General features: G+C 44.7%; 1 protein-coding gene across 1 annotated transcript; it reads right to left on the bottom strand.

The window, feature by feature from the left end:
* Window positions 1–784: 784 nt before the first annotated feature.
* LOC119321347 lies at window positions 785–4,699 on the bottom strand. Its single transcript, XM_037595066.1, has 13 exons — window positions 4,624–4,699; window positions 4,411–4,515; window positions 4,186–4,316; window positions 3,826–4,104; window positions 3,594–3,730; window positions 2,926–3,011; window positions 2,371–2,487; window positions 2,162–2,289; window positions 1,807–2,082; window positions 1,575–1,705; window positions 1,151–1,192; window positions 977–1,045; window positions 785–881 (listed from the first exon to the last, which is right to left on the bottom strand). Exons 1-13 carry the CDS (start codon window positions 4,697–4,699, stop codon window positions 785–787), a joined length of 1,674 nt encoding a protein of 557 aa, XP_037450963.1.
* Between the last annotated feature and the right edge of the window lie 7,970 nt (window positions 4,700–12,669).

The following is a 12,669-nucleotide window of genomic DNA, read 5'->3' on the forward strand; positions in this document are numbered from 1 at the left end:
AACATTTTAGAATTCGTGCACTTTGTTTCTGTACTCATGAACTTTTTCCAAATCTATATATGTTTTCTAGAATTGATGAACTTTTATCTAATTTTGTGAATTTATTTTCTAATTCGTAAACTTTTTCAGATTCGAATTCTTTTCTTCAGAAAAAGCCACTTGTCATCGTTCAAGCAATCATATGTCACTGGTCGACTTGTCAAAGGCTAACTATTGACCGGTGAAGATCAATATCAGTGTGATTGAAGGATGAGCAACCGAAGCGATCTGTCTTCTTTGTTGTGCCGGCCCAGGAGCGCGGCGCATGAGCGCAAAATGCCGCAACTGACGCTGTATAGGAGTACTCCTTTAAAAAGGTTCTATGACATTTTTTCTTCGTTGTCTTATGACATTTTACTTTTTAGTTGTTATTAATGTCTAGTCCAACCACATAGAATACTAAAAGTGGTACATTTGAGATTGAATTTCTCAAATAACAGACGTGGTGATAATACTTGGTTGATAGATACAGTACAATTTTTTGTAGCAAATTAGTCGGGCCGTCAGCTATTATTCGTCTATATGGTTTGTAGATACAGTGTCAACTTTCTTCGGTGTCACTAGAACTGAGGGGACATGGTATTTCCATTTGTTTTTTTAGAAGATCTTTATTGTTTACACAAGACTGATTTACATTCATTGTGCAACACAAAGATTGGACAACTCAAGCAACACAAAGACTGGAGTGGAGGTCAGACAGCCAACCAACAAGAACACATTATCAATACTGCTAGCACTAGCAGGACTAAAAAGCACAGTGCATCCTAATCAGCTTGTAGAAATCCAATGTAGTAGGTTCAGGTATATCAGCAGGGAGCACATATGGCTCAGGCAACGGCCACCTGTCATGAATAAAATAAGTATACAAATCAGTGAAAAGATTTAAAAAAATAACCAGTGTATACTAGATAGTATAAAGAAATGTAAGAAAGAATACTTGTTTACACCACCCTCGGCAATAGTATCAGCATCTCCATGGGACCAACATGGGCCAGGCAACAGGCATCTGTTGTTGAGTAACCATTTCAGAAACCATAAAAGTTACTGAATACACATTTATCTGAAACAATGTACGGTACGGTATGGTATCATGATGAGTAAGAAAGAATACCTCTTTTCGTCACCCTCAACAACAGTATCACCTGCTCTAGTCCTACAGGTACACCCAAAAATAATTTTACTATGAGAAAATGAGATAGTTTAACCAATGCACAAAAAATAGACAAGGCAAGAGGAGAGTGGGGGGAGATGGTGAAGATAAGAACTGTATGATAATGACAAAGCACGGAATACCCGATGAATTAGGTTATTCGGAATCATGCACCATTACATCACTTCATCAGTACTAAGTAGCACACTTTCTCACATTTGAACACACAGAAGTGCATAACGCATACACAATAATTGTCATTTCAAGCCAAGCAAAATTAGGAAACTAGAGACGACTGTGCAGAGATCCTAACTGACGGGACAACCTCCCTAAAACCTGTAGATATTAGGCCATGAAAAAGCCAAGTGTAAGCTGGAAGACATACCATCCTTTATTTAAGTTGAACAATAGGCGGTGAATAGCATCCCTCGGCAGGAACGGAGTTTCTTCCTCATGGTAAAAGTTCATACCCAAAAAATTCCCACCAGAGTCAATAAGAGGGCCCCCAATCCCAGCCTAGCGAAACAAAAGCAACATCATACAAGGCTTATGTTACAATTCCATTCATAATAAAAAAATTCCATGTTGATGATACTGGATAAGTCCACATGAAATACCTTAGTGATTTTACAGGTGGAGACGCAAAGTTCTATGCAATCGAGTTTGCTTCGTTTGCCAATCAACAACTTCCCCTTTGCAGCCATTATATTGTGATAAGTAAAAAGACGACCCACAGCTATTACCTTATTACATGAGGTAACTTGACGCCGGCTGATTTGTATTTCACGAGGGCCCCAGTACCCCATGATGTCAACAAGAGCAACGTTGTAGTGTAAATTATAACGGTTCAGTATCCCTACGACTCGAAATTCGTTTGGAAGGCAAACTTCAATCTGGAATAGTAAGGTCATGTTAACCAGTATCCTAAATGGAAAGGCAAAAAAACAAAAAACAAAAATTAGTAGTAACAACCCTCAGGTTATCATCAATCCTGTGTGCATCACCAGAAACTCTAACCAAACTTGCTGAAGTCAGAATTGTTGCAGAGCATGCATTGCACTTTACAAATACACCAGTGCAAGCAAAGAATTTTGCAACTCCTACACAGATAATCATTCAGTTATTAATCATCACCCACTTATTAAAACATGGAAAAGTAATGACTACAACAGAACCATCACCATTGAATGAAGCAAGTGAGACAACCCTTCGAGACATTTTTGAAGCAACGCCTTTGGGTAGTTTACTCCAGATATCGTCGACGAAATTTGTTTCAAGAAAATGAATCTTACGCTTGCCTAGCATGATATACAAGTTAGAAGTGCTTGATAAAGTATTAAAACTGTGCATGTGAAACATCGAACTACTCAGCAACACAGGTACACTGTATGCTAGTTGCAAGGTCCACGAAGTTACCAGACGGTATCCCAATAATCACCCAGTTAAATCGTTTAAAATTCAAATTGAAAATCTCCCAGTTAGGTTGTTTATCAACTAAAATTGGGAGATATCTTTCAGCTTGGCCATGTAACCAATTAGAGCTGAAACCTTCGATTGGTTATTTGTTGGATTGTTAGACTTCTATACAAGGAGGACCCACTATGAGGAACTATCTAAGCAAGAGGAAATGATTCTGATTTCCCATCTCGTCGAAAAGGCACAGCAACGCCTCTTGCGTCCAGGGGCTGCATTATGCTGGACATAAGGTCAATATCCTATGAAATAATTTTGCTCACCTCCTGGAATGCTGCAAAGTAGTTGTTTCATCTCACTTTCGATTCCGGGTTCTTCAGCATCATCAATCTCTTCCTTAGCTCTAACACTGCAGCACAATGTAGAAAGCTCACTGTGATAAATCCACAAAGACAAGATGCCAAAGACCATACAGAAACTGAGCTACTCCCTCCGTTCGGAATTACTTGTCGCGAAAATGGATGTATCTAGATGTATTTTAGTTTTAGATACATCTATTTCCGAGACAAGTAATTCCGAACGGAGGGAGTATTAAACAAGGGAAATACAGAACAAGGGAGCAAATTAGTTACAGAAATTTCACAGCAGAGAAATTTCTGAAAATCTTAAACAATTTCCCCACGGGTCTTCTTAAATGTAAGTTCGAGTGTACCAGAAATATATATTAATGCCAGCATTAAAATAACGACCTTAATTTAGTACAGTACAGACTTAGATTATTAAGAAAAAACACACAAGTATAAAAAATACTAGTGGGGCAGTTTTTGGGAATAAACTCATCAACATCAGAAGCTGCTGTTTGGCTTTCAGAATGATACACCTTACACAAACTCAAATAAAAAAAAAGGGAGTAGTACAGGATGCAGTAAGAGAGACGCATGGACAGGCCAAACAGAGAAGGGTGGTTCATGAATACTGAAAGTGTACATACCTGACCATCCTGTAATACTCCAAGAATTGAAGGATTTGCTCCCTTCGCACGTAGGGGGTCTTTTTCATTCTGGTTCGAGAGCAGTTCATCCCAACAAAGTTACCATCAAAATCAACAAGGGGGCCTCCAATCCCAGCCTAGCACAAAAGTGACAATGAAGTTACACAGGGAAAATGCTATGCACAACGCCTGACAGAAAGTTATTTGTTTCGACTGTACAGAAGGAGCTCACCTTGCCGATCCGGCATGTGCTTAACATTGTCTCACTGGTTAGAGCGCTGAGAGAGGCAAGATCAACTCCGCTTGTGGCCCTTAAAACTCCTGAACTGAAATCGCGCCATACAGCTGCTACCTTCCTATAAGGCTCAAACTGCATGTCACGATCAAGGCTTATAGGCACGGCATCAGAACCAGACAAGTCCTTGACGTTGACGATGAAAAAATCAACATATCTCCCAGGATGCTCTATCCAGCCAGTGACAATCCGGCCGTTCGGAAGGCGTACTTGAATCTGAGGCGAGCGCAAGGCGAATTAATGGTTACAGAGCTTGTATATTAGCATAATAATCCAGGAAAGTGGAGAAAAAGTTACCGTTAATTTTTCAGTGATCTTCCCTGTAGGCCAAGTAAGTGGAATCAAACGTCTTGATGTCAGGAAACTTGTAGCATCAGGACGTGCGGTTTCGATGCATATGCCTGTGTATTCCCCTAACTTGTTATCACCTACAGAGAGAAAATAAAACGCGCAAACTAAATAGCTGATGATTAAGAAAACATGGTAATAATATGACGAAGCATTAACAGTATAATCACCAACCATGGAATGAGGCGACCAACACAAGACTCCTACACAATCTTGAAACTACTTGCTCACTGAGTTCACCCAAGGCGCCTGGACTGGATTGCCTCGAGCGATCCAAAGCTAGTTGATTGAAAATAAAATCATGTGAGGAACAGTTAACAAAAGGGTCAATTTTATTATTATGAATTTGTGCTTGCAGAAAAAAAGGGGAAACAGACATGGACTCACTTGCCCTAGTTGCTCTTTTGTGAGGGCGTTGTTGCCCTTCATCGCTTCTCATCAGCCGGCGCTTGGTCTTCGTCATCGGTCTTTTCAAGCCAGCATGAAGAGCAAGGAACAAAATTTAACTGACACTGGTCGATCTGATCACACAACTAGTACTAGATCGATATGGCTGCCAAAACCGATGGAGGGATTGGGCTATCCATATGGTTGCCAAAACAGATGGAGTACAATAGATCGACAATAAAAACGGCGCCGGAATCGCTGTAGGGAACTGGGCGGCTTGAAGAATCCATACACCGGACATAAGTACCTTCGAAACAAACTCAACAGCCGCCGCTGGATATGTCGACGGAAGGACCCCCTGCTCCAACCTATTTTTTTTTTCTTTTGAGCCGACCTCTGCTCCAACTTTTAGTCCAGCAGGGAGAGGGATCGAGAGCTCTCGCCAAAGCCGCGTTTTATCTGGGCCGGCCCACTAGCTTCCGGTCAGGTTTTTTTTCAATTTTCAGTTTATCTACTGGGGCGAGGGAGCTCCTATTGGACGCTCTTTGCGTCAAACTGGCGTCGCCACGCACAAGGGAGGCAGCGACGCAGCCGGACTGGGCCGGCCCATCGTGTAAGGAAAATAAGCTAAAAAAGCAGAGGCAAGCGCGTCCTCAGGTATCGAACCATCGACCAATAGCTTACGGCTGTGTTGTCCCAGCCACTCCACCTAAATAGGTTTGCTTGCAGTAAAACAGCGTACATCACAAATAACTCAGCGCAACCGTAATAGTTACTGTAGCGAACATATTTAAGGAAAGTGTACATTTTTTCTGTAAGTGTATATTTTGAAGAAGTGCGAATTTTTGAACTTCTGAACATATTTTCGTACACCTACAAAAAAAGAACATATTTTCATAGACAGGAACTTTTTTTTGCATATGAGAACAAAAAAAATCGAAACTGCTGGAAATGTTTTTGAAAAACGTGAACCATTCTTTCAAGTTGTGAACAAATTATTAAACTCCAAACAAATTTATAAACCGTGATTTTTTTGAATTTTTGAACTAATATTTCTCCACAACTTACCGAAAAAACGAAGGGATCTTTGAAGCACAAACAAATTTCTAATTTACGAATAAAAAAATAAAACTAATTTTTTTAATCAAAAATCAGGAACATTTTTTGAAATTTCAATACAAATTTGAAAACACGAGCATAATTTGGAAAATGTGGAAACAAGAACGTTTTTTCAAATTGGTGAACAAAAATTTGAAACTGAACAATTTTGAAACTCCTCAAAAACTGAAAACGTGCACATTTTTTAAATTTAAGAAAAAAATTAAAACGGGAAAATGTTTTCAACTGCCCGAACATTTATTGAAAATTGTGAACAAATATTGAAACTGAACAATTTCGAAACTCCTGAAAAAAAATGAAACCATGCATATTTTTTTAATTTGCGAACAATTTTTTAAAGCGGAAACATGTTTTGTACCGCCGAACATTTTTTAAAATTTGTGAACAAAATTTGAAACTGAACAATTTTGAAACTCAACAACGAAAATGTGCACATTTTTTTGAAATGCACGAACAATTTATTTAAAACAAGAACATGTTTTGAACCACCGAATTTTTTTTGAAATTTGGGAAAAAAAATTTGAAACTGAACAATTTCAAAACTCCTGAATAATTAAAAACGTGCACATTTTTGGAATTTACGAACAATTTTTTTAAAATAGGAACATTTTTTGAAACTAGAACAATATTTTAGAAATGGAACATTTTCTGAATTTATGACTAAAATTTGAACTCACAAACAAACTTTCAAATTTGAACATTTTTAAGTTGTTGGAACATTTATGTGAAAAAGTTGAAGTAAGAAAAAATAAACTCGAAAATGGAAAGAGAAACAAAAAAACAAACAGAAAAAAAAGGAAATAGAAAGAAGAAAAAGAAGCAGCACAAAAAGAAAAAGGGGAAACGAAAAAAAAACATAAATTAAAAGGAAAACCGGTCAAAGAAAATAAACCGGTTCAGGGAACTTTCTGGAAAGTTCCCAAAACCGGATGATATAGTACAGGAAGTACGGACGTATAATGGGCCGGCCCATCGCGTCGCTCGGTCCCTTCGCCCGTGCGAAGCGCCGACAGCTTGACGCAACGCGCGTCAAATAGGGAATTCCCTCGGGCGACATCTCAAAAAGAAAAATCTACTGGGGGCTGCTACCCGCCGGCCGGCGGATCTTTTTAAAGGTCCGCCGCCTCGCGAACCATCGGATCTGATAGAATTTGACGAAAAGCTTAACATCATCCGGCAGATCGCAGTGGCCGCGTCCGCTGCCTCCCCTGCATGACACACGTCCAAGTGAGGGCTCGCATGCCGTCCTTTGTCAACGCGCTTTCGAAACAGAGGCTATGTTTATGAAACATACGCGGTGTTGCATTGGTCTACAACGGGCCGGTCTATGATGGTGTTGATTGGACTTGAGGAGTCCCCCTTTCCTCTCCCGCGACCACGTCGCCCCCGCGGGCGGCCGGTCGCGTCCAGCCTCCTCCCCCGCGCAACTCTCCCTCCCCCTTCCTCCCAGCCGCCGTCGCCGGCGCCCGCTGCGGGCCTGGCCCGGGCGACGCTGGTGGTGGCGCCCCCTGCCTTTCCCCTCTTGGGTGTCCACCGGCGCGGGATGGGGCGACCCCGGGTGGTGCTTCTAGGCGGCGACGGTCCAGCGCGGCGGCGGGGGCTCCTGGCGCGAGCGGGGCCGGACTTCTGGTCGGCGGCGTCGCCGTTGGCGGCGGGGCGACGCGGCGGCGCGGTTTGGCGGCGCCCGCTCGGCCCAGATCTGGGCCCTTCGGGCCCCATCTGGCGGGGCGGCGGGGCGACGCGACGGCGCGGTCTGGCGGGGTGGGTCTGCTTCGTGGCTTCCGGGAGGCGGGAGAGCAGTGATGAGCGGCAGGGTGCTAGCGGCGCCATCGCCGGCCTGCTGCAGCGTGTCGGCGGGGCTTAGCGGGCCCGTTTCGGACTTGGCTGGGCCAGGGGTGGCCTGGCATGCCTTACTGCCGCGTCCGGACGGCTACCGCGACGGTGCCGGAGGCTCTATCCCCCCGCACGACGACGGTGGAGGTGGTTTCCTCCCGTTCAGCTTCGGTGCTGCTTCTCCCTCCGCGGGGCGCTTCTCTCCGGTCCTCTTGGCCTTGTGTGAGTGTTCGGAGTGAGGTGGGATGGGTGGTGGCGCAACCGCGATGGTGCATGGTGGTGGGCGGCGGTTTGGCTGATCGGCTCTGGTCCGTTGGGCGGTGGGGATTGGAGTACGGGAGAAATCTTTGCCGGTCTTCGGCTCTGATGCGGTGACACCTACGGGTGCCACCATTCCTTCCTGAAGGGTGTCGGTGATATCCATCCCACACCTCCCTCCGCATGCCAGGAAAACCCTAGGACATGTCCGAGCAGCAGCGTCGTCGGCGTCGCTTTCCTTCTTGGAGGTGCTGTTTTGTTCGCGGTGGTTCGGAGCCTCGGGTTGTAGTGGTTTCTCTCTGGTGGGCGTAGCGGTGGCGGGTCATCCGCGCTTGTTGAGCTGCCGTTGTTGGCATTTGCTTCTTCTTCTTTTTCTTTTTGGCTTGTTGTGCTGTTCGCCCCAGCAATCCTGTATCGGTGTTGGTTGCTGTCGGTGTCAAAACCGGCGGATCTCGGGTAGGGGGTCCTGAACTGTGCGTCTAGGCGGATGGTAACAGGAGACAAGGGACACGATGTTTTTACCCAGGTTCGGGCCCTCTCGATGGAGGTAAAACCCTACTCCTGCTTGATTGATATTGATGATATGGGTAGTACAAGAGTGGATCTACCACGAGATCAAGGAGGCTAAACCCTAAAAGCTAGCCTATGGTATGATTGTTGTTGTGTCCTACGGACTAAAACCCTCCGGTTTATATAGACACCGGAGAGGGCTAGGGTTACATAGAGTCGGTTACAATGGTAGGAGATCTACATATCCGTATTGCCAAGCTTGCCTTCCACCACTAGTGCAGAACCGGGCATTAGCACCGGTTCGTAAGGCCCTATAGTGCCGGTTACATAACCGGCACTAATTAGTGGTCTCTAAAGCCCCCCCCCCCTTTAGTATCGGTTCAGCATGAACTGGTGCTAAAGGGCAACCACGTGGCACGAGCCAGCTCCGGGGACCTGGAGCCCTTTAGTATCGGTTTGTAAGACCAACCGGTACTATAAGGTTTGGAGGGTTTTTAGTTTTATGATTTCTTTTTCATTTAATTTTGTGTTTCCATTTTAATTCTTTTTCGTTTGCTGGTATTTTACGATACTACACATTGTACACGTGTATATATATATATATATATATATATATATATATATATATATATATATATATATATAATTTCTAGTAGAACCAATCATGCATATATATATCACATCAATGTCTCACAAATTAAACCACCATATTAATTAATTCACACATACACACATGTATAGATATATACAATTTCTCCTACATATGAATGTTGCCAGCGGAGCTAGTCTAATTGGTGCCTTCGGAGCACGATGACAGTTGAAAGTGGTTTTCATTGGGGCGGTAGCGGGTAATAGAATTCTCCATTCGGATTTATGACCTGGTCAAGCAAAAATCCCGCTATTTCCTCTTGAAGTGCTTCTACGCGCTCCGTTTCTATGAGCTTCTCCCGCACCTCTTTGAACTGTTAAGAAGGAGATCAATATGCATGTGTATTAGTTGTGTGACTAGCTAGATATCGATAATGGTGTAAAACTTGTGAATAGTGTTCTGACAAGCGTACCCATTGCTGTCTTTGAGATCTGCTCCTTTCGGACGCCATCATGCGAATGTTCTCGCAAACGCAGAATGCACACAGATCAGTCCCCTGCGCCTGCTTCAGGGCCTTTACGAGAATGGAATTTGATCAGATAAAAATTAATCAAGCATGATAATTAAAGAGATGGCAGCTAGCTAGCTAGCTAGTACTACTTAATTACTTACCTTGGGTCGAAACCATTCAAGCTTTTGTTTCCATTCGCCGGGCGTGACGCTGATGAATCTTGCCCAAGCCCTGCCCGCCGACAAAGAAAATGAATAAAGGGGTTATTAAATAGTTCATATCATGAAATGACGAACTAAATAGGCCGAGATATATAGTTAATAATGATTGAAATTACCTGTTGACTATCCCATACAAGATGTTAAAGTCAGTGTTTTTTGAGACTAGTGAGTCCAGTACTTCAACTGTTCCGGCGTCAACTTTAATGATACACAGGACCCAGTGAAATCTGCATGCACACACGTTTACATGTCTTAATTAAGCGGGCATACGTTAGCAAAAACATGTAGCTAGCTAGTAGGCAAAAACAGAGAATTTGTAGTACAAGACAGTGTGACTCACCCAAAGTGGTAAGGAAGTAGTATATCTTCATTGTATTTGAGGCGCTTCAAGAACTCTAGCATGCTATCCTCTACTTCCTTTGCATAACGTTCACTTATCTTCCATGTGAATTCATTAACGGTGTTTGGGTCAATGAACCCAATGCCATAGCGTCCACCTTTTCTCATTTCATATATCTTCATCCTGCATAATACCACAGAAAAGAATATAGTGAGGATAATTACAGGTAATGATTGATCTCAAAAGGATCAATACAGCTAGCTTGAGACTTAAATTATAGAAAGAAATCACTTACAGACAATAGCAACTGACGATAGATTTGTCGAGTGCTTCCTTATTGTATAACTGAAACAGTTCTAAATACTCAACGGACCCAGCTTTCTCATGGTAGTAATGGTCATTCTTGACATTCACCATGAGGGACACTCGATCTGAAATCTTGGTAATGTTCATGTACCATTGATGCAATTCATACATTCTCGTTGGGAGGTTCTTGACCTTGTCTGGCGCGACCAAAGGTTGGCCCCGGACATATTTCCATTTTACTTCATCCTCTCTAAGCAAAGGCATGGGCTCGATCTCGAGGAGTTGTCCAACAGTGATGTTGAGAACTTCAGCCTGCATTATATGCTCCTCCGTTATTACCACATTGCCCACCTCGGGAACATGCAATGTTTGCCCACAATAATATTGGGGGCGCGTACTGTCACCTGTTGTTGGCACAACAAGCGAGGCGATCGATTGCGTCGCCTGTTCTCCTAGCTGGGGAATGGTTTTCCCGCATTTTTTGGCAGCTGCTTCTTGTTTGCTCGATCCCGATGTAGACGTGCTCGCCTCCCTCTGTAGACATGCTCGATTTAACTTCCTGATGTGGCGCTCATAGTCTGTGTCAACAGGCTTGGAAGCTGGTGGTTGAGCCATACGAATGAAGTGGTCAATCGTTTCCTCAGGCACTTTCTCCCTTGGCGGCGGTGGCGGTTTCGGTGCAAAATGGGCTTCCACCTTGGCCTTCGATATGGCTGTGATTTCCTCCTCGGACTTGTCATAAGACCTCTGCGGAAGAGCATTCAGGCTTGGACCATATTTATACCGCTTGCCTCCGCCTGTACTTCCTGTACTACCTCGACTCGTACGGCTACGCACCAGAGCTGCGGGGTGTCTCTGTGATTGATGAGGCGGCGGAGACGGCTGACGGGACTGAGTTGGACGAGGAGGAGTGGCCTGAGGTTGTGCCGGACTTGGAGGAGGAGTGGACGTATGACGCTGTGGCGGACTTGGAGGAGGAGGATTGTCCTGACACTTTGCCGGACTTGGAGGAGGAGGATTGTCCTGACACTTTGCCGGACTTGGAGGAGCGGGAGTCTGCTGACTCGGTGGCGGACTTCGACGAGGACTCGGGTGACGCGGTGTCGGTGGCCTTGGAAAGATGATGCAATCCTTTTTCCATAGGATGATATGATGTTTGGCCTCTCCGAGAAAGCGCTCTCCGTCACCTCCAGCAATATCAAGCTGTAGCCCCGAATATGGGTCCAACACCTCATCAACCACGACACGAGCAAAGCCCGCTGGAATCGGGTTGCAATGGAAGGTTGCCTCGGGGGGATTTGTGAAAGCACAGCCGTCCGCCACCTTCATGGATATATTCTTCGTTTTGACGTGTAGCTCGCAGTTAGTGTTCTCCGTGATGTCATCCACGGGGTATCTACCCAGCATTGGGTCGTCCGGGACGGAACCCACGCTGCTTCTCGGCATGGATGGGCCGGTGCTATCCAATGCTGGATCATCCGCTAGCTGCTGCAGCTGCTGAGACCCCCTTTGATGGGTAAGTGAGTCGATCTGCTCCTGCTGCCGCTGGAATTTGACTGCCAATTCCGCTTGACTTGCTTCTAGGCCTTGAAGGCATTCATAGTCCCGCTTCCTCTGCTCCTCCTCCATCTTCCTCTTCTTCTCCTCCGCAATCTTCTTTCTCGCACGGGTTCTGTAGTCGTTGTTCCAGTCTGAAAACCCCTCATACCACGGAAGAGCGCCCTTGCCTCGTGTTCTTCCCGGGTGTTCAGGATTTCCCAGGGCACGCGTAAGCTCGTCGTTCTCTCAGTTGGGCTGGAACACCCCCGTTCGTGCCTCTTCTATTGCAACAAGTATCGCATCGTCGGCTCCCTTTAGACTTGCCCTCGTCGAAACATTGCCTGTCTCCCGGTCCAACTCCCCCCCATGCGCATAGAACCAAGTCCTGACCCTGGAGGGCCAGCTCTTAGTAGCCGGAGTGACACCTGCATCCTCCATCTCTTTCTCAGACTTATCCCACTTAGGCATTGCCACCGCATAGCCACCTGGCCCCAGCTTATGGAACTTATCCTTTTTTTCGGCATTCTTCTTGTTTATTCTCGACCGTTCCTTAGCTAATTCCGAATCCTTGAATTTCACGAAATCGGCCCAATGATCACGTTGGTTCTCCAGTGTTTCCTTGAATACTGGAGTCTTCCTTCCTCCGTTGACGTACTTGTTCCATTCACCATTCTTGTAGTTCTTGAATGCAGTCGCCATCATCTTAAGAGCAGCCTCTTTGACTTTCTGCACATCTGCTTCTGTGAAATGATCTGGTAGGGTGAAATGTTCCATGAGAGTATCCCAAAGCAGATATTTTTGATTCTTGTCGACATAAGTA

This window comes from Triticum dicoccoides, chromosome 6B, assembly GCF_002162155.2.
Source record: "Triticum dicoccoides isolate Atlit2015 ecotype Zavitan chromosome 6B, WEW_v2.0, whole genome shotgun sequence".
Classification (NCBI taxonomy): domain Eukaryota; kingdom Viridiplantae; phylum Streptophyta; class Magnoliopsida; order Poales; family Poaceae; genus Triticum; species Triticum dicoccoides.

Coding starts and splice junctions, on each gene's coding strand:
- LOC119321347 (XM_037595066.1), bottom strand. CDS start 4,699: ATGACGAAGACCAAGCGCCGGCTGATGAGAAGCGATGAAGGGCAACAA. Junction 4,516..4,623: donor CAAAAGAGCAACTAGGGCAA/GTGAGTCCATGT, acceptor TCAATCAACTAG/CTTTGGATCGCTCGAGGCAA. Junction 3,731..3,825: donor GCACATGCCGGATCGGCAAG/GTGAGCTCCTTC, acceptor CTTTTGTGCTAG/GCTGGGATTGGAGGCCCCCT.